The 26,384-nt window shown below is 43.6% G+C and overlaps 1 protein-coding gene and 2 long non-coding RNA genes across 7 annotated transcripts; 2 read left to right on the top strand and 1 right to left on the bottom strand.

Moving 5' to 3' along the window:
* Positions 1-477: 477 nt before the first annotated feature.
* LOC133171465 (uncharacterized) lies at positions 478-2,461 on the bottom strand. Its single transcript, XR_009718793.1, has 2 exons — positions 2,319-2,461; positions 478-1,555 (listed from the first exon to the last, which is right to left on the bottom strand). It is a non-coding gene; the product is annotated as an uncharacterized LOC133171465 (long non-coding RNA).
* LOC133171467 (uncharacterized) lies at positions 1,488-3,643 on the top strand. Of its 5 annotated transcripts, XR_009718795.1 has the most exons (11): positions 1,632-1,770; positions 1,849-1,881; positions 1,980-2,023; positions 2,088-2,377; positions 2,454-2,541; positions 2,617-2,668; positions 2,788-2,803; positions 2,911-3,023; positions 3,090-3,196; positions 3,267-3,371; positions 3,454-3,643. It is a non-coding gene; the product is annotated as an uncharacterized LOC133171467 (long non-coding RNA). The 5 variants fall into 5 exon arrangements; XR_009718794.1 differs by adding an exon at positions 1,488-1,563 and having other exon boundaries at positions 1,620-1,770; positions 2,088-2,668; XR_009718798.1 differs by having other exon boundaries at positions 2,088-2,254; positions 2,331-2,668.
* A 2,766-nt stretch (positions 3,644-6,409) lies between these two features.
* wu:fj29h11 (uncharacterized) lies at positions 6,410-26,159 on the top strand. Its single transcript, XM_061304868.1, has 50 exons — positions 6,410-6,562; positions 7,005-7,084; positions 8,727-8,834; positions 9,299-9,375; positions 9,678-10,327; positions 10,463-10,616; positions 10,688-10,944; positions 11,116-11,232; positions 11,314-11,511; positions 11,578-11,718; positions 11,796-12,053; positions 12,129-12,318; positions 12,396-12,562; positions 12,633-12,773; positions 13,049-13,227; positions 13,306-13,478; positions 13,546-13,770; positions 13,840-13,949; positions 14,159-14,383; positions 14,464-14,593; positions 14,697-14,916; positions 15,004-15,151; positions 15,442-15,619; positions 15,938-16,118; positions 16,345-16,471; positions 16,569-16,688; positions 17,158-17,308; positions 17,784-17,896; positions 18,010-18,160; positions 18,501-18,749; positions 19,083-19,289; positions 20,114-20,295; positions 20,440-20,623; positions 20,787-20,929; positions 21,049-21,230; positions 21,392-21,651; positions 21,724-21,952; positions 22,023-22,194; positions 22,274-22,400; positions 22,466-22,552; positions 22,635-22,820; positions 22,919-23,196; positions 23,285-23,433; positions 23,515-23,599; positions 23,706-23,820; positions 24,211-24,330; positions 24,408-24,674; positions 24,769-24,904; positions 24,974-25,133; positions 25,370-26,159. The coding sequence occupies exons 5-50, from the start codon at positions 9,689-9,691 to the stop codon at positions 25,796-25,798; spliced, it is 8,640 nt and encodes a 2,879-aa protein (XP_061160852.1). The 5' UTR covers positions 6,410-6,562; positions 7,005-7,084; positions 8,727-8,834; positions 9,299-9,375; positions 9,678-9,688; the 3' UTR covers positions 25,799-26,159.
* Positions 26,160-26,384: the final 225 nt, after the last annotated feature.

Raw genomic sequence — 26,384 nt, 5'->3', positions numbered from 1 at the left:
GCAATACATTGTGCTCAGTGCTTGGTGGTGTTAAAAATGAGGAGGCGGCTCCTTTTCTAAAGCAAATTCAAGCAGCATGTACTTTTGACTCTTAGTGGAGGAAGGAGCACACATTTACCAATCTGGGTCGTTACAAATCCAGGTAATTAAAGAAAAACTCAAATGTTAATAAGGCGTTTCGTATACAACAGGTAAACAATATGGTACGCTAAGACATAGAAATGAACTTCAAAACTTTGCAAATATTTAGACTTGAATTTTAGCCATAAATAAAGCAGTCAAGTCTGCTATCTTGTGGTGTAAAAGTGTCATTGCTAGAAGCCTCGGTTCCACTAGATCAGGTGGAAGGGATTAAGCAGGATGTCAAATTCGTTCTTATTGTGTTTTAATTCCTCAGAGGTTCGGTATAACTCTGAGAATAAACATTTAACCTCATCATATAGCGTATATGCGATTTTAAAAATTGGATGGCAGCAGCTCTGAAAATCACAATCAGCTTTATTGACCAAGTACAGGGAATTTGACGTGGGATTAAAGGAACCATTTTAATTAAAGGTCATTTACAGACAAGCACTTGAACAAGAGATGGCTTGAGCATGACTTGATAGTTTATGAAGCGGTTCATGTAATGACGGCAAGCTACCGCAAGATGGCAGTGCCCCCATTCACTTGTATGTAACCCAGCGGATAATGGACATGTCAATTTTTCTTTTTCATTTGGCCTGACGTCCTCTATGTTCTTCCCAAAAAAAAAACCGACTGTCACGTCCAAAATGGCAGAGTGGATTATAACTTTAGCCGGTGATCGGGAGACTATGGTTCGAGCCCAACACATAGCATTCTTTAAGCTAAAGTTTGCATGGTGTGAGACTCGAACTCGGTTCTCCCGAACATAAGGCAAAAGCTTTACCTACTACACCACGGACTGCTCTGCAATACAAACCGGTTTTGGTAATTTTATCCATTTCATGAGACATGTGCTATAAATACATTAAAAAAACTTTGAAAATTCAACGCCAAAATGGCAGAATGGTTCACGACTTGGGTCGGTGTCCAGCAGCCTCGGGTTCGAGACTTGCTCTTTGCAGCTTTTGCAAATACGCAGACATGTAAGATTCGAACCAGCCTCTCCTGAACCAAAGGTAAAAGCTTTAACCATTCGGCCATTCGAGTTATTACAGAAGTGGGTTGAATGTTAGTATTTGAAGGATAACTCTGAACCTGATACCTTCATGATTTGTGATATTAGAAGCAAATCTCCGCATTCGAACGCACCGGCAATGGTCGAGTGGATGACACCTTTGCCTTCGAAGATTGCAATGCTGGTTCGAGACCCGAGCCCTCCATGAAACTTCTCTTTGCAGTTTCTCGCTCACTTTTCTGTTCAGCAGTTCGAAAGGGTTTTTTTTTCTTTTTATTTTTCTTCTTTTGATGACGTCATCACAAAAAGAGTATAAAAGGCGTCAAGAACGCAACGATCACTCTTACACTCTCTGACAGCGAGCGCCACGCTGCTCTGGTCCACCTGCTGCGCCAGCCACACTCCGTTCCAGAACTGACAAGGTGAATGTTCATTATTTGTTAATCGTTCTAAACTAACTGCATTTTCTCTCTTTCAGCGTCAAGTTGCACTTTCGGAGTGTTCCCAGCTTGCAAGTTTAAAAGTTTGCAGAAGCTAGCGTTAGCAGTTAGCGTCTTCAACGACCACCAAAACTCATTTCTTGGGCGTGCATTTTGGTGCAACGATGTAACTAAAGCTTTTAACGGTGGGTAAGTACATGTACATTTTGAAAACTCAAGCACGCACCGTGTGGAAAGATGACTAACAAGTTTTGCACAAACATTTAGCAATGTCTGGACGACAGCGTCGTTTGGCCGGAGGTAAGTAGACAAAGCAGCCTTTGCAAATATCCACCAGAGCATTACTGAAACAGTTTTTTTCGATGCATTAGTGTTAATTTTCTACTTTCTATCTGCAGGTGCAAACCTTTCAAATGAGCCCGTCATGGCCGACTAACTTTCTGTGAGTTTTAAAGTCAACTCATGCAATAGACTGCTTTTAATTGTCTTTTCATTTCTGTTCACAGGCCTGCATCTGGAACAGAGGAAGCAGATTGACTGCAAAATGGCAAAAATATTTTTATTAGCAAGTCATCTTGTCAAATTGACTAAAGCAAACATTTGTTTTTCTTTGTCTGCAGGGTCCAAGATGGCTGCCTTGCAGTTCCCGCATAGCTTCATGAAACACTTGCAGGTCTACTCTTGCTCAATTTGCTAGTTAGGCTGAAAATGTTAAAGCAGACTGGTTCTAACCTTACCGTGTCTTTCAGACCAGCGAGCTGTGGTTGGAGAGACTGCTGCCCTCCATTTCTCACTGGTGAAACATGCACGCGTCCAAATGTTTGACACATGTCAAACATTTCAGTTTGTTCATCTTTCTTTTGTCCACCAAGTGGTGCCAAAGGACCTAATTTCTGCAACATGGATCTGCTGGTGTGGTTCTAAAAGGTTTTGAACCTGTGGAATCAGATGTGCTGACAGGTGACAACTTATTACAAACTTGGCAATATTTAAAAGCACTTACCTGCTTCTTTTTTGGCCTCCCACTTCCTGCAGAGCACTTTCCAGTACGGATGAAGTTGGAAAATTTGCCACCTGCTGGCCAAAGGTAAAAGCCCTCCAAACCATGCAAAGGTTCTTCTAAACTGCCTCCAATTTCAGAGGTGACTCACAAATAAAATGTACTAAATAGCAGCTTGATGAGTCCCTTGTTTGTCTTGTGTGCAGGTGTCCACCCCGGAGAGTATGAACATTTTAGCAACTACAGCGAACATCTGCTTCCAGTCTACAGTTAAAAATAAAATCAGTTAACTTAAATGGAATTGTGTCAATGTTCCTGATTCTTTCCAGGCAGAGTGGACAAATCCTGGTTCACAAAGTGCAAAGCCTGCCAGTTTGTCTTCTGCCACAACTACTCTGAGCTTGTCCACCTGGATCCGTCCTGCCTAAAGAACCTACTGCTGGTAAGAGAAGGAAAGAAATCAACATTTTAGCCATGTTTCAAAATTTGAATCCGTTTTTGTGTCCAGTGTGGAGCACCATCAAGTACCTTCTCACAGCAGAAGCTGAGGACCAGAACAAAGCTACAGACCAGCAGCACTTACATTTCCTTGTTACTTCCTCATGAACCTGAAAAGTGAGTCCCATTAATTGCTCCTCATTGCACACTAACCTTTATTCCAATAATTTTCTTCTATTTCTGACAGGAAGCAAGGAACAAAATCAACATCCTGAATCATGCAGCAAGGAACAAAATCGTCTACCTGGTCATGCAGCTTGCAAAACTCTCCACATACTCAACTTGTACACTGGTATGTTTAGTGTCAAAACCTTTTCTGCACAAAACGTTGACTTGGCATTTTTCTTACCTATCTCTTTTTGTCTTGTGTCCAGGCAGGGAAGAACACTCATCCCACTACCTGACCACTTACTGCCTGTCCCTCTGGCCAACTGCTCGTCCGCACAACCTCTCGTCTATCTGACCGACCACTTCACCAGTCTGCAATGAGCAGATTGCTATCCAACTTGTTACTTTCTTGTGATTGTTTACTCTGCAAAAGAATAAAACAATTACAAATAACAATCTTTACACTCTTCATTTTCAAACCTCACATCTTAAATTTTAAAACTAAACTAAAAATTATTCTTTCCAATTTTTCATTTTATTTTTGTTCCCCCCCCCCACCCAGGATTTTGGGATTTTTTTGTGGTGAGATTTTGAGAAAAGGGGCGGGATCTGATGAAAATACTGCTTCATGATTGGCTGCAGGCTCCAACACTGGGTGGAGCCAGGAAAATAAATGGCTGTGATTGGTCTAAAAGTGGGCGTGGATATGCAAATAAGGTGCCATGTGATTGGTTAGATTAAAAGTGGGCGTGGCTCCCTGAAAATGAAGCGCTCTGATTGGTCAGATGTGCAAAAAGCTGCATTTTGATTGGCTGTCTGAAAGTGGGCGTGGCTATGCAAATTCTGGCCGATCCGTGATTGGTCTAAAAGTGGGTGTGGATATGCAAATAAGGTGCTCTGTGATTGGTTGGATTAAAAGTGGTTGTGGCTCCCTAAAAATGAAGCGCTCTGATTGGTCAGATGTGCAAAAAGCTGCATTTTGATTGGCTGTCTGAAAGTGGGCGTGGTTATGCAAATTCTGGCCGATCCGTGATTGGTCTAAATGTGGGCGTGGGTATGCAAATGAGGTGCCCTGTGATTGGTTGGATTTTAAAAGTGGGCGTGGCTCCCTACAAATGAAGCGCTCTGATTGGTCGGATGTGCAAAAAGCTGCATTTTGATTGGCTGTCTGAAAGTGGGCGTGGTTATGCAAATTCTGGACGATCCGTGATTGGTCTAAATGTGGGCGTGGGTATGCAAATGAGGTGCCCTGTGATTGGTTAGATTTTAAAAGTGGGCGTGGCTCCCTACAAATGAAGCGCTCTGATTGGTCGGATGTGCAAAAAGCTGCATTTTGATTGGCTGTCTGAAAGTGGGCGTGGTTATGCAAATTCTGGTCGATCCGTGATTGGTCTAAATATGGGCGTGGGTATGCAAATGAGGTGCCCTGTGATTGGTCGGATTTTAAAAGTGGGCGTAGCTTCCTACAAATGAATCGATTTGATTGGTCAGATGTGCAAAAAGCTGCATTTCTATTGGCTGTCAGAAAGTAGGCGTGGTTATGCAAATTCTGGCCGAGCCGTGATTGGCCGGGCAGAGTTAGGAGGCGGGCATAGTGGCACTTAGGTTTTGGAAGGCTCTTTTCAGCTTGGAGTTGAGTGTTTGCCTTCAGCCTCTGAACAGAGCCAAGTCTTTGACTGCTTCTCTCGGTCTCCACATGACTCAAAGTGACTGCAATTGTACAATTGCATCACTTTGACTCATGTGCACACAGAGGAAAGCAGCAAAGACTTGTGTCTGTTGCAGTGACACTCACCTCAAGGCTGAAAACTTGTGACGACACTTCAAACAGTTCTTTGCCAATGCAGTGACCACCAAACCTGAAACACTTCAAATGAGCAAATTTGCTCAAAAATCACACAGACTTGCATTCCACTTGACCAATTTATTGAATAGAAAAGCAGTTTGAAAAGGCCCTGCCTGCATGGAAACAGATTAAGTGGTTGATGAGCTCAGGTATGATGGCACTTGCTTCTCGTGGCAGGCACTAGGGGGAAGGTGAGCACACGCAAACAGTGCAAACCTCTCTCACTGGGACAAAACCGAAGTGCCAGGTACTGCACAGTACCACCACCACCACCACCACCACCACCACATACTTTTGGACAAGTTTTTCCATGACACTGACACAAACCAAGTCAGTTAAATATATCTTTCTGACTAACTTGGTTTGCATCAATGTCATCAAAAAACACATCCAGACGAGTGTGATGATGATGATGATGATGATGATATTGTGCAGTACCTGGCACTTAGGTTTTGTGAGAGGTGTCAGCTGCTTGCATGTGCTCACCTTCTCCTTGGTGTGCCATGACAATATGACATCGCACATCAGCTCCTCAAGCACATAACACTACCAACTAACATAATTTACACACAATTGTTATATTTTTGTTAATTTCAAGTCATTATTTGAAGAACAAAGTGGTACGCTTTCACTTTTCACAATATACTTTGTAAGTTAAAATGCACGTACATTTTTCAAAACGATACTTCTTACATTGACATGTAACTTTAACGACTGTAGAGCAATTCTTTTGTTTCTTTTTACTGCGGCCCAAATAATCAACGGGACAAGGTCCACCTTGCTAGTTACCAGAGGCATAATGCTACATGGAAAATGGGGAGTTACCTTTGGAGATATGCAGATAGATGGACGACCAGCAGCCGACGTGGAGCCTCCAGTCTTCAAGTTGGACATGGAAAAACATCGAAAAACAACGTTCAAGTCGAACGCTTTCGTTGATAATCCATTGATTGACAGCCGGGTGAGTGCTGCTTGTGGGCGTGCTAGCTAACGCTCCACCACTTGTTTCACGAGAGCTAGCGAGTTCCACTGACGTAACGACTAACAATGATTCTCCTTTCATGTCATTGTTTACATGTACGCATTTACATACATACAGCAAATATAAGAGCTTGGGAAAAGTTGACATGACTCACTCGAAAGCCCAAAAGGTAACAACCTGAAGAAGAGCTAGCTGCTCACTGAAGCGGAAGTGTACGGTAGCTGAGAAAGCTCAATTCAAATCACCAAAAAGCGCGTCTTAGGCAACTTGCAGAAAAGACACTCACACATCATGCATACAACACTAGTTCGGATAATTAAGTAAACACGCTTAAAAGATTATGAAAAACTAGTTAAAAAGACCAGCCTCGTCAAAATACAATATTCTGTCGTATTGTTTGACTTTCATACAAATTTGTGTTGCACCTCTGTAAAACGTCTTACTTTTAAGTGAGAACCTGAACGCACCATCATGTCAGCCGGAAGTATTAGCAAACAAAAGAAACAACAGTGAGTTTTGCGGTTCAAAGCTCGCCATTTTGACTATGGTAAGGTTCCAACGCATTAGCACTATTACGTATTTGGTTGTGTATACCAGCGATGGGTATCGCCCAAAAGCTATACAGCGCGCGATCAACGATAGCTTGCCTCGCTGTTCCGCTAGCAAAAGCATCCCTGTTAGCTTAATTACCGACCCTGCCGGCAGCTTCTGCTGATGATCACTCATCAACGCACTCCGCTATACAGTCCTATACCGTTCAATTGAAATATAATCCTATATTGAATTTGCTATTCAATTCCAATATGATGTGTTGGCTGCTCCTCTGTCAATAATAACGCACGTCGTCATATGTGACGCGTCCAGAAGGTTTGCTGTTCAAACCAGGGCCATCCATCCGTCCATCTTTTGCAAGACGTCTTAACAATAAGCGTCAAAATAGATGCATATGCAGTGCACAAGTCATGCTGACTCAACTTTGCCCTTTGCAGGCAGGGCCTACACGATGTGGGAATGCTCAGACCCGGGCTAGGCGAAGCCAAAGTCCAGCCAACAAAGTGATGTCTGAAAGGTACTGTATGTTCTTGGTGACTACATGTATGTATTGGCTCAATAAGAGCACGATTAAAAAAAAACAAAAGACGTGTTGCTCATCTTTTTGGTGCTAAATCCAGGCAGCAAGTTCATTTTTTTATATGCTTTATAAATACACTCTTCAGTGTGCAAATAAAATGAATAAAAGGCTATTTTTTATACCTATAGAGGGATTTCAATTAGGTATATTTATATTTGCAACGTCTTAGTCCTGTAATGTTAAAGAGACAAGTTTAAAGTCCCCTAATACAAAAAAATTGCATTTTATGTAAATAAATAAATTAAAAAATATTACAATTATTATTATAGAACACAGTTAAGGTTAGCATGTTGCCTTGATACTCAACGGCCATTCCAGTATCTCCTGGCCCCTTTGGAAAATGAATTGCCAATGTGACGAGGAACCTTTCTTGTGTATTTTTTATGTAAAAAGTTAATTGATTTATTTTCTTTATTGTCCTTTATGTTTGATCCCATGTACAGCCCTTTATTGCAGCTGTGGTTGTTTAATAGTGCTCTATAAATAAAATTGTATTTTATCATTTATTTATTTTATTTGGACTTGTCTGTTTTTGAAATAAATACTTTTCTTGGAATGATATTTTCTCTATATTAACCTCCTACATTAACTTTGAATCAACTAAATAAATTATAAAAAAAAAAAATACAGCAATTGGATTTAGCACCATAAATCTGTAGCCGCCACATTAATACAGTGAAAGGTGATGCAGTCATAACTTGGCAGCACCCAACATGGACAAAAGGAAATTTAGTCTCAGTTAGTTTGTTAGGAAAATAGACTTTATTGATTCTGCAAGAGGAGATTTAGGTATCTGAATACACGCGTAATAAAGTGGCAGTTCACAGTCCAGTACAACACTTAATGGTGTTTCGTTTCACTTGGCTCTCGTAAGTTTTGCTTGCTGGTTACATGATGGATGAGTCAGCAAGGGTTGAGCAGGAAAGAGGAACAACAAATGACCTCTTTTCTCCCTTGACGGTTTTGTCATTCAAGTTAAGCTACATTCATTTATATCTATTTATATAAAACTCACAAAACAGGAAAAATAAGAAAGCAGATGGAAGTATCCCTCGTCCAGGATGACCAGGCTGCAATGAATGCAGAGTGGGCAACATGAAACAATATCAAATAAGGTCATGGAGATGTCCATAGTCCAATTCACCTTCCTTTCATTTGTCATCTTTATTTATATTCCCTCAACTCATGATGAGACTCCAAACTATATTGTGGCATTCTAAGCAGCGGTGCTTGAACAAGAATTTAACTGTATCAAAATAGACGGCTGAATGGCTATGACGTCATCATTCATTTTCATGTCCAATATTGTCTTTTCTATTGATTGTTTTACAGAAATTCCATATGGCTTACTTATCAAGTATGATCATTTATTTGAGAAAATACTTTTATATTGTATCTAATAAATGCTGTATCAACTTCTCTCAGATGTATGTATATATATTATATATAATATACATCATATCATATACAGAGTAGAGAGCATGTCATCCGAATGTAATCACATAATGTATTCCAGAAAAAGGAAAGTGAGGCCTGTAGCAACCCTCTTACTTTCAGTTTCATTTCTCCTTAACTGCAGAGATGGAAACCTAACAGGACGAGGGAGGGATTTATAAGCCCAACCAGGACGCTCTCTGGCTCATTTTCAGTCTTTCAAGCTGATCTGGACAGAGAGAAGAGGAAAAAGGTAGGAACACATTTGCTTTAGGACAAAGGGATTTTGGTTTTCTTTGTTTAGCTTTGCTTGGGTACCATAGCCGTAGTTACTTCATTGTTCAAAACATGTCCGTCCGTGTATTGATTGATGAAAACATTCTCTATTTGAAATAGAATTTCACAAGACACCGCCGCGGTCGATAACTTACTGCAAAGACTTGGTGGTTCAAGTCGTTTCGCAATGTAGTTTGTCACAATTGCTGACACGGTGAGGCTAAAACATGGCTACAAAATTAAGACTGGATCATGTTTTCTTCACGGAGCAGTTTTGTCAAACAATGACTTCATTTGAGGAACAACATTGGACATTTGTGGTGTCTTTTGTTTTTTTAGGGACCCGGCCGGCCGGGGCAAGGGTTCTTACAAAGTTCATATTTTGTCTAAAAGGTTTGAGTCCAAAACATCCCGAAAACGGATTTGTTGTCTCCATTACAGCCTAGGTGCTGTGCCTTTTTCAAAGGTTTCCATTGACTGCACCCCCTCCTGAAACTCCAGACAAGAATGCTTTAAAGGTAGGCTTTGCCTCTTTTTAACTTAACAAGAATGTGCACGTCGTACTCTAATTGCAAAGGCGGCCACATGATTTGGGTGTCTCCTTAACGCTGAGTCATCCCGTGGTAACAGCCGTAAATAAACAAAACCTTGTCCATTGTCTGATCAGATTTGCCAACTCCAAATTGGTGAATGTGGATTGTGAAATAACAGCCAAACAGTCGAGATTTACATTTACAAACCTTTCTTGTTCTGAATGTTGTTGTTTTTTTTATAACTGCTTTAAGGTGTCAATTGTTGAATGTGTTTTTCCACTTGACAGATCTAATCAAGATGGAGAATGTTTTTGAAAAGATTGTGGCCTTGGTGAAGCAGCACCCAGCAGGGATCCCCGTAAGGAAACTTAGTCTGTTCTACCAGAAGACGTACCGTTGTAACCTAGTCATATCCGACCTGGGCTTTAAGTCCAATGCTGCTCTGTTAGCTGCTTTGAAAGACGACTTGGTTGTCGAGAAACAAATTGTGTTTCACAAGGACTACTACAAGTGCAATAACGGAGCTGCGGGAACAAGTGCTATCGCCTATGAGGCTGCCGTTTGTGACGCCACCAAACTAAGGAAGGAAAGAAAGAAGGTTAAGAGGGCAGAGAATGTAGTGGCCATGATGGAAGAATATCCAGAAGGGCTTCTTCTGGAGAATTTGTCAAAAGACTACAGACTGAAATACGACTCAAAGCTGAAATGGAAATCTTCGGGCTTCACTTCTGTTGCTGCCCTGGTAGCAACTTTAGACAAGGATCTGGTTGTGATTGGGGAGCGGGTGATCCACAAGATGGCTCAAGATCCACTTGGAGCTGCGCCGACACCTTTCAATTCAGAATCAGCTCAGTCCATTGCTGATAAATCTCCTCCCACTGGATCCAAGCTCACTGATGAATTGGAGCGACAGCATCTGCACAAGAAGATTGGAGAGGTGAGTGATAGAATGGTGTTTTTCGCTCTACTGGTGCAGTATTCTTTCGATCCAAATGGAAATCAGTACAAACCAAAAGCCATATAAGATGTCGGAGAATGTTTTCAAATGATGCCATTCCACCATTTGTTTCAGGTAGCTGATAAATACCAACTAACGAAACCATCCATGGATTTACTGGAAGTTTGCTATTTTCATCATTTTGGGGAAAAGCTTCCGGTTCAACTCTACCTCTCCATGTATGAGACTTTGGAATCATCTTCTCTCAAGAACCTGCCTCTCCCAGCTGGTACTGGAAGCGCTGGTACCCAAATGTGATTGGCCACATTTGTTGTCAACCGTTGTTTGTCTTGTCCTCAGGATTACAGCAAGCAGCTGGAGCGGGTACAAGCAAAGCCAGTGATGCAAGTCGGGGAGAGTTCAGTGCTCCTGTTTTTAGAAAAGCCTTTCATGCTCAGTTGAGAGAAGTACATGGAGATAATATGCGGGCCGTAGAAGCCATGGATAACGATGAAGATAAAAAGTATACCAATTTACATCCAGACGTACTCAGCAGTCTGATGGAGGGTGTGAGACGAGAGCTTGCAGCCGAAGGAGAGCTGGTCACCAAAGAGAAGGTGAGATGCAAACCAGAATAGGCGCATTCAAACACTTGCTTGACGAAAGAATCCTTTGCAATGGGTGTCGATGAAACATTGCGACAAAGTCAAAACAAACGCACAGGAGATGGAATGGGGAAAATGGTGTCATGTGCTGTCGCTAATTGTTCTCTCGATGACTCATCTCAGGTGATGGCAAGGACGTGCATGTTAATGCAACTTAAATCCAAAAAGATCAATCCACAAAATATTCAGGCCCTGAACGACCTTCATTACTTGGAGAAAGAGATCTCGATGTACATTCAGGTTAGCGGCCAGTCCTATCCAATGAAAGGAGAACTTTCCCATGTCATGCTTTGTCGTTGACGTCGTCGTCTTCTCTGTCAGTCGGCTGAAGCGGCGGCATCCGTCTGCACCTTGTACGAGCTGGGGCAGACTTTGGCTGCTCTTAAGGACAAGAAGCGCTACGAAGAGCTGAACCTGGGACCCCTTTGCAAACTCCCCATCATCCACCGCATGTTCAAGATGAACAGTAACACCAAGGACGATGATATCCCCCAGATTGAGACAGTTGACATCTTAAAGGTGTTAAAGGATATTTGGTTGTCATCGTGAGATTCGTTTTGATGACTTATTTTTTCTCCTTTCTAGCACCTTCGCAGTTACAGGAGAACGTCGAAGCAGCCCAAGGTCGACCTGGCTGAGTTTATGAAGTATCTAGCTGACCATTATAACTGTGAGTCTCCTTACCAACTGGGCATCAGGATAACCAGTCTCGGCTTGTCCATATCGGTAAGCTTTCAGTCGACATTTTATTCCGGAGTCGATCCTTGAAACGAATCCAAAACAAATGTCTCTGTCTCTCTCAGTCATTAAATAAAGTCAGTCGTTGTGAGCATAGCATCATGGATCAAATTAAAGAAACCATTCAGAAAGAACTGGAAGAGGACACCCGGGAGCGTCTCATGAAGCTGAAGAAGGTTGTCCTGGATCCTGTCAAAGGCGCATGCTCCGTCTTTGCCGAGAACCTGGAGCTCAGGAAGAAATACGCTTCCTTGACAGCAGCAGAAGTGGTGCTGGAAGTCTTCACAAATGCAGAAAAGCTCTTCAGTTCTCCAGTGCTAAAGGTAGGTAGATAGATGAGCGCTCTTCACAAGCGTAGTAATTATTGGAGTGATTGTGTGCCATTTCATTGTTTACAGGCAAATATCCGGAAATTCCTAACCCAAGTGTCAGGTGACAGGCTGGCAACATCTCTCTTTCAATTGGCAATTTGTGGTGCCTCGCTAGCTATCCCACAGGACCAGAAGCTGAAAGCAGAAACTCCTCAAAGCTCTGGAAGAAAAGCGCCAATGGAAGACAGACGCGGTGCCGCAAGCAAGCCCAGTGAAGGTATCGAGTCAAGATGTATTGTTTGCTCCATACGTCGACTGTGGCAACTAAGTCCCGATTCTGAATGGCTTTTTCAGCCAAAGTGAAGCAGTACCTAAAAGATAGCCTATCCTCGATGAACTCAGCCATCCATTTGGCCGATATTGCCATCTTAGAGAGGAATTTGACCAAACACTTCCAGGCTCAAGACTTTCCGTCCTTGGGTCAAGGCAGCTTCTTGGGGTTCTTGGTGAAACACATTCAGGTATGTGTGTATTTCAATGCTAACCGTTCTTCTTGAATCTTGAAAAACATGTGCTTTGTGTCAAATGCAGCTACTGCAGGACGTGCTTGGTTCCACTTTGATTCTGAGAAGTCAGGGAAATGTGAAAAGAAGTTTTTTCAGACCCACCAAACAAGACATCTTTGAGTTCATCAAACAATGTGGGCAAAATACTTCTGGTGGTCAAGATGAAGTGAGTTGACGTCCAATAAATCACTTTATGATGGTCCTGACACCAAACATTTGAAGGTTACAAATGGCTTTTATCTTAAGGCACAAATGTTTTTCCTTTTGATATAAAAGTCTTGGAAATGTTTTTCATTCCACCATTTCAGGTCATTAAACTTTGTTTCTTGGGAAACAATTTCTCCATTCCTATAGTTGGCCACAGATTGCTCTTGTAAACTGACTCTAAACTATCAATGATGACGAAGCGCAAACATATTGTTCTCCTTTGAATGTTCACAGTTGTCCCACGTGGAGTTGGCATTGCAATCCCACTACGGAGTGCAGGACAGTCGGGACTTGGGCTACGGCTCGCTGCAGACACTGGTCAGACTAGTCCAGCGTCAGAAAGACCTAGCCGGAGGAGGACTGAGCCAAGTCTTTTACGAGTCCACCATGTTCGCCAGGCACGGCATTTTAAGGTTGGCAGAAATCAAAAGCACCCCATCCGTGCATGCCACAGACAAAGCAACTTTTTCTCTCCGCTTGCTTATCACCAGTGCCAAAAGTGAGTGCGAAGCCGTGGGGCGGCTTGGGGAGATGTCAAAGGTCCAGGCGTTGGCCAGTTTGCATTCCTGTCCTCTCTTAGAGGATTTGAATGAATGGAGTCAATGGGAGCTCATATTTCAACCTTTCCATGGCTCCCTCAAAGATTTTATTGAAAGAAATGCAGGTGGGTGGCTGTTTGTACAGTGGAATATTATTTGTTGACATAACCCATGCATTTGGATCAATAACAGAAAATACAGACTTGGCAGCTTTGGAGGTGACACCGTGTCTGCTGCTCAGGATCACCTCAGACACAGGAGACAAGTATTTCGCCAATGCCGCCATGACCCTTGACCCGGTGGGAACAGCTGGACACCTAGTGTCCATTGTTGTAGCTGATGGGATCCCAAATGCTCCCATGGCCCTCTTGGCTAATCATATTCAGAGTTCCCTGGCCGCGGCTGTGGCTAAAGAAGGTAGCTTCAGCCTCAACGGGAATATACACACAGCCATGTTCCATCGCTAACATTTGCTCTGGTGTCTAGATCTTTCTCGAGCTGAAGAGGACATGTCATGTTACAGCACAGTGGCTCATTTCCTTTTGGAATGTTTGCTTCGAATTCCAAATAGAATCTGCCAGGCTGTTTTGCAACAGGTCAGTTGCACTTGATTGCACAATTACAAGGGGGATTTTATGGACTAATGGGCTTGTTTGCTAACTTTGGTTTCGCTAACCTTGTTAAGACATACAGCTGGTCGCTTTCATGAACAACGAGGTCACTGTGCTACGATTGGACAAAAAAGAACTGTGGACATGCATTTGATGAAATGGTATCACTGCTCATAAAGGAATGTGACCTGCAGGTGTTTTTAGAGCCTTTGTCCAAAGTCTTGGGCCAAACCAAGTCCAAAGTGGTCCTAATCACCGCGGCCCATTCAAACCCAAGGCACATCAATTGTTTGCATCGACTGGGAATCCTCCTGGGCATCACAGAGTGGCTGAAGGACTACCAAAAAAAGCTGACATCAGCAAAGCCATACGGTGCCTTCTACACAGGACCTTTTCATCAGCCCAACATCCAAACAAGGGTGAAGGCTATTATTCTTTTTTCGTCGTCAGTCACGTCTCTTTTCAAAGTTCTCATTTGATGTGCTATTTGTGACTTCAGTGGAATGCGGTGGATTCTGAGCGCAGTCGTCTGTCAGGTGTGATGAGCGTGAGTGAGAACGGCGGCCTCGAAGACAATGCGACAGACAGCGGTCTGTCCTCCAGTCATCTCAACCCCAGCCTTCAAAAAGGTCTGCTTTTTTTTTACTGTCAACTACAATTGACAAGAACAAATATGAACTCATTTAACACGGCAAATAGAATACAACTATATACTATTTGAATTGGCTTTAGGGAATGGGGCACAAGAAGGAGACGAGCCAGTGGAGGAAGAATTATCTGAAGAAGAGCTTTTTGCTTCTCTGTCAAATGAGGAAATGTCAACTAAAAGCAGTGAGGTCCAAGGTCTTATTGTCAATCAGCCGCAAATCCTGGATTTGAACAAAGAGGAGAAGGCAACCTGTCAATCGGAACCTGCTTTCGATGTCCACAGGAACATCATTGAGGAGATAAGGTGTGTGCTCATGGGTTGTTGTTTTTTTGGTAGCAATTTCTCAAAACTAAAATGGGTTTCTTCTCTTGTTTGTTTACGTTATGACAGAAAAAAAGGATTTGGTATTGGTGTGGAACTCTCAGCTGAAGGTCAGAACCTAATGCAGGTGCAACAGGACCGACTTGGCAGAAGTTTGGACCGCCTCTCGACCGAGCTCTACAGCAAAGACACACATTTTGTTTTGGAACTTATACAGGTATTTATAAGCTTTAACACACTATGGGAATGATATTGAACTATTGCTAATAATAGCATCCCAGTGCTAAGATAAGCACAGGCGAACAAACATCTGCTTAACATCTGCCGACTGTTTGGCAAACATCTTGAATGAACCTTGAAAAGAACATTTAAAAAGACTTGTTTGCCGTTGAGTGGGATTAAAGAGGAAGCCACTATTTGATGTGCACTCACTCATTGTAAGCGTCTTTGAGTTTTTGAAAAGCGCGATAGAAATGTAATGAATTATTATGATTACCTTGTTTCCAGAATGCAGATGACAACAGTTACCCATCAGAGCCCGATGCTATACCAGCACTGGCTTTTGTGATTGAGAAGGACTGCATCACCGTTCTCAACAACGAGACTGGCTTCCAGGAGGCAAATATAAAGGCCATATGTGATGTGGGTCAAAGTACCAAGGGCAAACATAAATATGGATACATAGGTACGTGGTAGGTTTCTTACCGTTTTGGGGCCGATCACCTATTGTTGAGAAAACAAGATGTGTGATTTGAATATAAAACATGTCCTTATTAACCAAGGCTAACTTGATTTTTAGTAACAATGTAGCTCAAGGAGAGGCAGCTGAAATGCCGGGGAGGCATATAGCAACACACCTAATTTGAAACACAAAAATGGAATTGAAATATTTGCTCTTGATATGCTAGTCATGCATATCATTCCAAATCCACAATTACTAGAAGACCTGGTGCAAGCCACAAGTAAGCCTTGTGTGTATTTATAATCCTTTTAATGTGTGCAGGACAAAAGGGGATTGGCTTTAAGTCGGTATTCAAAGTCACAGACCGTCCAGAGATTCACTCCAATGGCTTCCATTTGTTTTTCGACAAGACATGTGGCCCCATAGGATACATCCTCCCGCACTGGATTGATGATGAGAGGCCTTTGGAGCCACAATTAAAGGAGCCATTTCCTCCTCACAGGTCTGATATCTTTGATTTTCTTACCCTACTTTAGAGTCAGCTACCTAAACAGAGAGTAGCTCATTCACTGTCAGCCAGTCCAGTTAAAATGGAAGTTTGACAAACCTTTCAGATTGTCCCTATGCGGATAGCATTCAAATGTGAGCATTTGCGAGGGGTCAGCAATTCTAAATTGTGTACTAGACAAAAGAAGCAAACACTGGAGCTAATGAACCTCTCTTACCAGCTGGACAACCAAGATCCGCCTTCCTCTACGCTCCGAGTGCCATCAAACCCGAAACCTGTTCCATGACGTGCACCCTTCCCTGCTGCTGTTTCTGCACCGACTACGTTCCATTACCATCTACAATCAGGTACCTCTGGCACATTTTGATAAATCTCATTTGTTTTGCTCGTGTGCTTAAATCCAAGCCGTTTTGTTTTTTGTATGCGCCTTCTCCTCTCCTGCAGGCCGAGAGCCGCATTGTAACAATGACTCGTAAAGACCTGAATCATAATGTGCTGGAGGTGGAGCACTCCGATGGCACTGAGCGCTGGCTAGTTGTCAAAAGTACACTGCAGCCCAAGATGGTGAGTCACGCACACACCTGTTTGTTACGCGGTGCACAGACACACTCAAAAACTCATTTACATAATTCCTCATAAGGTTTACCTTGGTAACATGTATTGACTGATCATTTAAACCGCACGTCATAACGTATGTCAGAGTTGTTTTCTTTTTGTAATATATTATTATATCATTTATATCATATCGTTTATATCATATATATTTCAAATAGTTTACAACAGGAGTGCAGCAAATGAAGTTTTCATTTATTGAGGTTGGTCAGGCCACGTTCGATTATGGATACTGTAATATTCAAAACAAAATGTCATTTTCATTTCATGGAACAAAAATATAAACTATTATTTATTTGGGGTTCATTTACTTGGTATGAGCAGTTTCAATTTATGGTGCATTGTTTTCCAATGAGCATATTGTTATCCCACCGTGAGTGTTTTTTTTTTCTTTTGTTTGTTTTTTTTCTCCCCCCTATAGCTTAAAGAGAATGTGGAAACGACCGAGCTTGCCCTCGCCTTCCAACTTGACTGCGACAACTCTGGAAGTGACATGATAGGCCAACCGCCCAAACAGCCCGTCTTTGCCTACCTGCCTCTTCGCAGCTTTGGATTCCGCTTCATCGTACAAGGTTGTGTCTTTGTTTGTTTGTTTTTAAATGAGTTCATATTTAGCTGGCTTCAAATTGACCCCAGTGATAAATCACACAACCAAACAAATCTTGGGCAGTACTCAAGTGTACCAGCAAGGGTCAGCAATGGCAATCATTACAGTCCAAAGTATATTTCTTTTTAAACCTGGATGGGCTCCAAGATTGCTGACTAAATGTCAGTCACCTTCAAATTCTGCAACCTTAAAATCCCTAATCAATAACATGAATGCAACTTGATGTAAGACACATCAATTTAGATCATGGCAAGAAAAAGGCTGACGTAGAATACACTAGTGAGAGAGCTAGGTGAAAGAAGAATCAAGGACCAAAAAACATAATAAATTGATAGAAGGCTGGAGATGTAAATATAAAACGAAATTGCTTTTTTACAATCATGGCTCCAAATGAATCATTCTAATGCTCCCTCCTTATGTGTTTTTTCCTCTCCATTCAGGTGACTTTGACATCCCTTCTTCTCGAGAGGACGTCGACAGAGACAGCTCATGGAACCAGTGGCTCCGATCTGAGATACCACAACTCTTCCTTCAAGCCATGAAAGTCTTCAATGTAAGCCATCTAGTGACCTTTGACTTGAATGTAAAATGGGGATCGATCACACGAGAGAGAAAGAATGAGCAGACTTCCATGTTTTGATGCTGTTTTATTTTTATTCTTGAAAGGATCACCCAGAGTTCACAGGCCTTGGCGGTCTCTGCCAGTCCCTGCAGTTTATTCCCCTGCCTGATGAGGTGATGGACTTCTTTAAACCCGTCGCCAATCAGATAATCCAGTTGCTCAAGGGCAAGGCCTTCCTGCCTACACTCGGCTCAGGTATTACTCGCACCTGCTCGGCTTAAAAGATCATGGTGTACAAACGCAACCAGAATAAAATGAAGAAAAAATCATTTTCAAAAAATAAATAATAATCATTTAAACAAAAAAAAAAGAAATTTTTGCTTATACACTGAAATATGGGGGATGGCGTCTTTGTCATTGCCATGGCAAGCACATATATTTTAATTTGATCATCTAATCAAGTAGTTTGGACTTCTATTTCGGTCCAATTATATATGGGAGCAACGACAGCATGTTCTGATTGTGCCTTTCAAATGAAGATGTCTTACAAACAACCAACCATTTTTTGTTTGTAACCTGATGATTTCTTTTCCAGACGGTCGGGTTGTGTACAAGCTCCCGTCCCAAATCGCAGTGTGTAAGGATGCTGTGATTCGCAAGGTGATCAACCAAGATGAGCTGGAAAAGCATCTGTTGCTCTCCTATCTGCATCCCAGTCTAAAGCCTGCCCCACCTGCCTCTCTTCTTACCCACCTGGGAGTTCGCAATTTGAGGGGCTCTGATGTTACCACGGTAACCACAGCCATGGCCAAGGAGCTGATGAAAGAAGAGACTATCCACACAGGTGAACGGACAGCAGATTTTTTGGAACTTATGTTACCATTTACGTTGGCCTACTAATTAGTGTGAAATAATGGACATGTACAGAAGAAATAGACAAACAAAACTCTGGATTGACCAATCCTATATTGCTGATTTGATGAGAAATATTTGCGGCCGCTCATCCTAAATTCATTTTTTATTTGTTCTACTCCTACTCATCCACTGGCTGCTCTGTTCTGTAGCCTTTTGTTATTATTTAAAAGCAATCAATTTAATGACTGATGCACTTTAAGAGCTGTCTACCCAAATCATTTGTAATTCTTTGCACAAAGTCTGATCATTCTTTCTCTTCTAGATGCTGGCCTGCAGCAGTTGGCCAGACTTCTTGTTTGTAACTACAGGGCTGTGGAACATGGCTATGGAGACGGGGACTCCATTTTGCAGACTCTTAGGACTCTGCCCATAATCCCTCTTGCTGATGGACGTGTGGTGGCACTGGATGGAGATAGCGTCTTCTTCCCAGTGGAAGAAAGCAAGACAAAGAAAACGAAAGCCCAAACTGGTAATTGATGGATTTTTGCTATACGTTCAAAATAGCAAGAGTGAAGAATAGCGTTTGGTTTTTGCGTCATCATACCTAAATGCAGATTAGGTTTAGAAAGGCGAGCATGACTCAGAGCAACTCTCCTGCATTCTTATCTATTTCTTATGAGTCACGAGCATCACGGAGGAGTTGCAGTAAAGGGACACGTTTGGTTTGAACCGAGCATTTAATTGCCAGGCCGTGCTTTCAGATAGTTGGTTGAATTTTCTTTTTTTTATTTCTCAATTTATAAACTCAACATTGAAGGATATAGCAATAGGCATGGAATGATGATGTGAGTGAAGTTTTGTTTCCAGGTCAGCGAGTGAGTCACTGCGAATGTTGAACTCTTCAGCTTTGAGGGGAAGTCAAGTGTACAAAGTTGTATGTGATAGCAGAGAGACCACGGAGTGAATCACTGTGCACTCTTTTCAAATATTCAGCAGGACAGAGACAAAGTGGCAGACTTGGAATGTAGGTCACTGGCAGGCAGGCGTTCTCTAAGAATATGGGCAATGCAATTGATTTAGGTGTACATAGTCAAATATATTTCAGCAGCCCAAAATGAATGAGTGAGGCATTCTTTTGATTCCTACAATTCAAAAGTATCGCATTTGTGTGGAGTCCTTTACCAATCCTCTCAAAGTTCCGTTCTTGGGCTTCTTTCATTTTCCTTAGATTTTCTTCAATCTCATTCCATTTTTATTTCTTATCTTGGTGGGAAAGCAAATGACAGCACCACCGATAACTCTGACACGATACTTGAAAGCGACAGTCATCCTTTTTTTTTTTACCGCCCACAGCATATTTGTCCGAATTGTACAAGGATGTCAACCTAGTTCACCCGTCTCTGATGACTTGCGTGGAAGCATTGGAAAGTCAGCAAGTGCAGGAGCTGCTGAGAAGACTCGGAGTTCATCAACTTGAGCCGCAGGAGCTGCTCGAGCAGCACATCTACCCTGTGTTGCGAAACGAAAAATGGAAGGTAGAAATATGTTTTTTTTTTTAGATGGTTCTTAGAGTTGAGAGAAGAGTGATTTTATGTTTTTGGTTTTTTTTTTAAACAAGCTTATTTTAATATTATTCTCATTCTCTCATCTTAATCTCCCTTTTTTCTTTTTCCCCATAGTCAAAGCCAGAGGCGGTGATTGTGAGTTACCTGATTTTCATCAAGCAGCACTGCATCTCCAGCCAGGAGTATGCAGACATTGCAGTACCAGTGCTTACTAACAAGGGTCTGCTGTGCCCTGCACAGAGCAGGGTACACTTCTCAAAAGCATACGACAACATGGACCTGTCAAAGACACTTCCGGGTACTTATTCAAGACACTCAAGTTACATTGATGGCTCGAATATACAGTCCAACGACTTGAGTTTGACATCTGTGCTCTAACGGCATCCTATTTGCTTTATTTTTCTATTCGGATCCTCGGCGATAACATTTCCATGACTTCCATCCATCCATCCATCGACCAGGTTATGACTGGGTCCTGCTGAGTCCCAAGTACTTGCAGGCAGACAATGATCTGGCAGGTTGGAGACAACTGTTCACCAGACTGGGTGTCAGCGATGGTCTCATCATCCGAAAAGAGAAACAGACGCTCACATCCGAAGAACTGGTGAGGACGCCATTGCTCGACTTTCACCTCCTAGTTTCGTAATCATCTAAATCTATGCTCACAATAACTAGCTTACCTATATAGACACTTTCTGTTGGTGGTTTGCACTGAACTTGCAGAGCTCCAGTCCATGGTCAGCGGAGAGCGCGACGTGGCACCAAACTCCCGGAGAGAACTGCGTCATTGACGACTACCCGTGCGAGGAGTTTCATGCCCTGGCCACAGCCCAACTGACTGCTCCCTGCCTCGTGGAGCAAAGAAAGGCTTTGCTAAATCTGCTGGCGACCAACTGGAACACAGGGTAGGTCATGTTTGGCCACCTGGGAAGATTGTCCCGCAGATGCATTCACTTGACTCTTTTGAAAACGACGGATCCGGCAGGACTCTGGAAACATGCCTTGCATTCGCTTACACTGATCAATCAAATAAATAAAGAATAAGAATTGTCCATTTGTGTTCCAGGCATCGCTACTCGCAGTACCTCACCGCTCAGGTGATGGACAGCGACGCTCGGCCAATCCGAACAACCAACTCTTCCTTCTACCACCACCTGTGTCGTCTCCAATGGATGCCAGCCTTTCGTCCGCAGGAAGGGGAAAAGAGCGAGCTTGCGTACCTCTGTCCAAACGCAGTCTACTTGAACGCGCCTGAAATTACCGACCTGCTTGGGACACACGTCTATTATGTGAACATGAAGTCCAGCGAGTTCAGCAGAGCCCTGGGTAAGTTTGGCCATTTTTCCCACAATCGATTTGAGCCCAATTCACTGGCTGCATCCTTTGTGCCTCTTTTAGGAATCCGACAGAACGTGTCCGTGGATGAGCTGATTACCTATCTGAAGGAGTGGTGCATCAAAGATAAACAAGCGTCCCTGGATAATGTGCCAGAGGGGGCACATTTCACATCCACAATTCAGCACCTCCACAACATCTACTCCTACCTTCACACCAACTGTCCGCAGAGCAGCCTCCAGGAACTCTTCCAGCATAACCCGGCTGTATTCGTCCAAGTGGAATACCGCAGGTACTCGATGTCACTGAATGGTGGATTGTTTGAATCCACTCATCCAATTTTTGCTTTTCCGCAAGCAAAGTAGTGGCTGGTGTTCAGGACGCTTCTACCACTTGAGGGAGGTGTGCTGGAGTGACCCCACTCACATGTTCCAGCGCTACAGCTCACTGATGCGTGGTGGCCACATTGAGGAGCCCACTGTCTTGGCTCCTTTTTATAGCAAACTGGAAGGCATGAAAGACTTCTTTATCAGAGTAAGCTACCAACTCGAACCAAAAAGAGGTGAAAGCTATCGTTGCCATGATTATCACATTGTCAATTGTATTTGATCAGTTACTGAATGTGGATGGCAGTCCCAACATGAAGCAATACGTGGCTCTTTTGGAAGTCATCGCTTCGTCATCTCCCATTCCAACTGCTGAAGTGCTTCAGGATGTGTCGGTGCTCTACGCCACGCTTGGTAAGAGCAGAATTTGGTCTTCGTTTGATCATTGTTCCTTTTTCATGGATGATCATGTCTCTCAGCTGCCAAGTGTCGAATCCAAGTGTCCGGCGAACATGAGGACCGGCCTCAGTACAAACGCCATCTCACTTACGCCTCCACTTTGAAAGGTGAGCGCACAACGGGGGGGGGGGCCTTTTGCAGATCCCCAAAAAGATGCAATGTCAATTGGCTGCTCTTTCTTTTCTTTAGGTATGGTGTGTGACAAAAGAGTCTTCCCCACCAAAGATATGAACTGGGTGAGCCTGGCACGTAAACCCATGATAGCTGACAGTAAAGAACTGGAGAAGATCTTCAAATCCCGGAAGGAAGTCTGCCTCCTCAATCTGCCGCCAGCAGAGAAGAAGACCTCCCAAAGGAAAAATACTGCCTTCTCTGGTATGCTGCTAATTCCGACAAAGTATTTCAGCTACTGTCGAGTCATTGATATAAAGTATGATGCAACAACATGAGCTTTTTTTTTTTCATGATGCCAGGGAGGACAGCGCCAGGCGAGCCAGCCATTCCCACCTTCAACGAGAATGACAGATTGACATTCATGAACATCTGCGGTATCCGCCTGCTATCTGAGTGTGTCCACATGGAGTCCCTCACTGAGAGCTGGAGGCCTTGTGCACCCATGCAGGCCATGGTGCGATCACTGATCCCCCATGTCCAGAGGTTCCTCTACCACCATGAGGATCTGGCATGTGTTTATTCAGAACTGATTCAGGACAACATCGCAGAAAAGATCAAGCTACTCAGATTTGCACAAGTCAGTCGGACAAATATTGGAATTTCTATTTTCTTGTGTGGGGGTTACGACTTTTTCTTTTATTTATTTAATTTGTTGCTATTCACAGGTGGGTAAACTGTACCTCCGCTACCAGCTGGATTTGGATGACCACGAGGATGCTGTGGTGGAGATGACCGATGTCATTTGTCTGCTGAAGGATAAGAAGGAATTGTGCATCCAAAAAGACCATCTCACAGCCCAGCTGGACATCTGCAGGTTTGTGTGCGATGCGGGACTTGCAAGCTAGAAAAAGGTTGCACGCTTCAAATAGCTCTATTTGTGCATCGTGTGTTTTAGGGAGCTGGTCAAACTGTTCTGCACAGAGAGCGGCCACAGGAAAGAGCTGATGAATTTCCTGAGCGGCTTGATTGCGTCCCTCAGTGTAAGCGATATGTGACCTCTTCACCAATTGACCGTTGAACATGACACAAGATTTATCCCACAATGAATTCAAGTCTAACGCTATCGATATATTCCAACCAAAATAGGATCCGGCAGCCCTGAAGAGGTTCTTGATGAAAGAGGACATCAGAGAATTGCCCAGTGAGGAGGAGCAATGGGAAGTCCCAGAGCCTCCTCGGCCAGAGGTGACCCTGGAAAAAGGTAAGGCTGCACCTTTCATATTGTGTAGCACTAGAGATGTGCTTGTCTTTCGTGGAATGGCGCCAGATGACTTGCATGTAACTTTTGCACGCTAACTGGAGCATGAAATCAAATTGGAAGAAAGCACGGCTCGTTTTTCGGACCTTGTGTCACTCAGCCAACTCTTACGTCTGCAATGTATCTTGTTCTCTGCGTGACACTCACCAGTATCATCCCACATCTGTGGACCTATTTTCAGTTATGCATCAAAGCCCTCCACACACGAATCCCTACCTTCCATATGTAAATTTGCGGTGACTCAAAAGAGCAGCTGTCTCCAGTCCTCAAAGACCTGAAAGAGGAGCGGACACACAGCAAAATGACTACATTTGACCTTTTTCTCCTTTCCAGCAATATCAAGATGTCCTACTTTGCCATCAGCGCCACCTCGCCCTCAACAAGAAGGAGAAGTGACATTGATTTCCTGGCCTCCACGCGCATCTATTGTCAATACCGGAAACCCTCACTCAGGTGTGACTGCGGGGATTCATGTTTGTTTCCAGAATCCTGCAGAAAAGCACATAGTCCCTTGTTTTTCGTCGCAACAGCCCGAGCCGACGAAGCCGCGGTAGAAGCCGTTTTGAAGATGTGGCCACCTCCCGCCCCGCCCAAAGACAGTGACGTCTCTGCCAAGGGGAGCAACCATGTGGTTCCTCCACACAAATGTGACAACAGCAACCACGAGGGGGATAAAGCATTCAGGGCCGCCAGCAGCAAACCAGCAGAGCAACCAGGACCTGAGAGAACTACGAGCCAGCCTAATACTTGTGCTACTGCTGCTGCTGCTGCTGCTGCCGGCAAAACACAACCTCCAGGTTATCCTTGCATCGGACTTTGTTGGAAGTATCAATGTCACTAGAAGTATATCAAAACCCAAAATCATTTGTATTTTGCTGCTCTTTCTTGAAGCGAGTGAAACATGGACATCTGGCCACACGCAGAACAGCGAGGGGAAGAACCTCACTGATCCCGAAGCAGCTCCGAGTGCTCCATCTGCGCAGCCCAGCGAGGCGGCGGCGGGCGAGCAATCCGCTCCCGACAGCCTGTATGTCCTCAAAAGTCCATCGTCACCTCTGAGTCTTTCCAATGATCCTCTATTTGTGTTCTCCTCTAGGGTTGTGCCAGAGGCAGTAGTGGTGCCCAGCGTATTCAAAGACTCGCAAGAAAAAAGCCAGAGACCTCCTTTGAACCTCCTTTTTCCCACGTGTGACAAACACCAGGCCTCACATGTCGTACTCGAAGACTTGGACGTGACCTGCCAGAGACCCTCCACCGTCAGTACTTTTCTTTTGGAACGTGTTGCTTTCGATGGAAGCCGACCGCCACGGGTCAAATATCTGAACACAAATGCTGAAGCAGCACATGTAGAGCCAAAATACGGTCCAGTAATACGTTTGCAGTTCGCCACCTGCCGATTCGCCTTTATGCGGAATGTCGGGCCGTGTTTTCGGAGTTGATTGGAGAGATCTCATGTGGAGCGTTCTCACTGAATGGCGCTGATCTCATCTAGGTGGTGATCTCTGACGACCGGGACTTGAAAGCCATCGGCGAATGGGGGGAAGTGCTGGTCCACTCCTTCCTTTGCCACTGGAGAGACGGCGCCGACCCGCTCCGTCCCACACGGGTGGTCTGGTGCAACCAGAGCGGCGAGAGCGGTCAGCCCTACGACTTTGAGCTGAGCTTCGGGCCGGCGGGACAGGAGGACGACAGCGTTGCGTCCGACGTGCTGTACGTGGAGGTAAAGTCCACCCGGAAGAAAGAGAAGGCCTTCATTGTGCTCTCGGCCAACGAGCTGCAGTTTGCGCTGACCAAGAAAGAACGCTACCACATCTTCCGTGTGTACAACGCCGGAGATGCTCACAACGTGCGTCTGTGTCGCATTCAGAACTTGGCGCAACATCTTCACACCAAGAAGCTGGAACTCTTTCTCTTTGTCTGAGTGAGTGAGTGAGTGAGTGAGTGAGTGAGTGAGTGAGTGAGTGAGTGAGTGAGTGAGTGAGTGAGTGAGTGAGTGAGTGAGTGAGTGAGTGAGTGAGTGAGTGAGTGAGTGAGTGAGTGAGTGAGTGAGGAAACTTGTTTTAATTGCCTTTGGAATTTGCCGCTTACTGCACTGATTTCCACTTGAAACATGCACTTTTCTTCGATGTATGTAGTTGACGTTTTAATCTGATGTGTTATTGTATGAATGTTATCGTCCTTTTTTCACATTGTAGCAAATTTGTATAATCTGATGTTTTCACCCAATTCCGATGTCTCCTTTTAATCTGGACACTTTTATGGATAAAATCCTTTCTCTGTTACTACACTGTCCCCTGTTTTTTTTCTTTTGCCATCTTGTGCAGTGTGACGAGAGTCTGACAGATGAAGGAAGCGATTGTTGCCGAGTCAAGCCAAGTGGAAACAGAAGTGACATGTTCTTTGCAGGTGTTCATTTTCTCCGCCAATGACACTGTCCAGGGAATGAGGCTTGACTCGAATGTACGATTAGAATTCTTTAGAATCGGTTCACTCAAAATATTTGTTCA

Source organism: Syngnathus typhle, linkage group LG18 (assembly GCF_033458585.1).
Source record: "Syngnathus typhle isolate RoL2023-S1 ecotype Sweden linkage group LG18, RoL_Styp_1.0, whole genome shotgun sequence".
NCBI classification, from domain to species: Eukaryota; Metazoa; Chordata; class Actinopteri; order Syngnathiformes; family Syngnathidae; genus Syngnathus; species Syngnathus typhle.
Note: the sequence above shows the minus strand (reverse complement) of the source record. Positions and strands in the feature narration are given on the sequence as shown.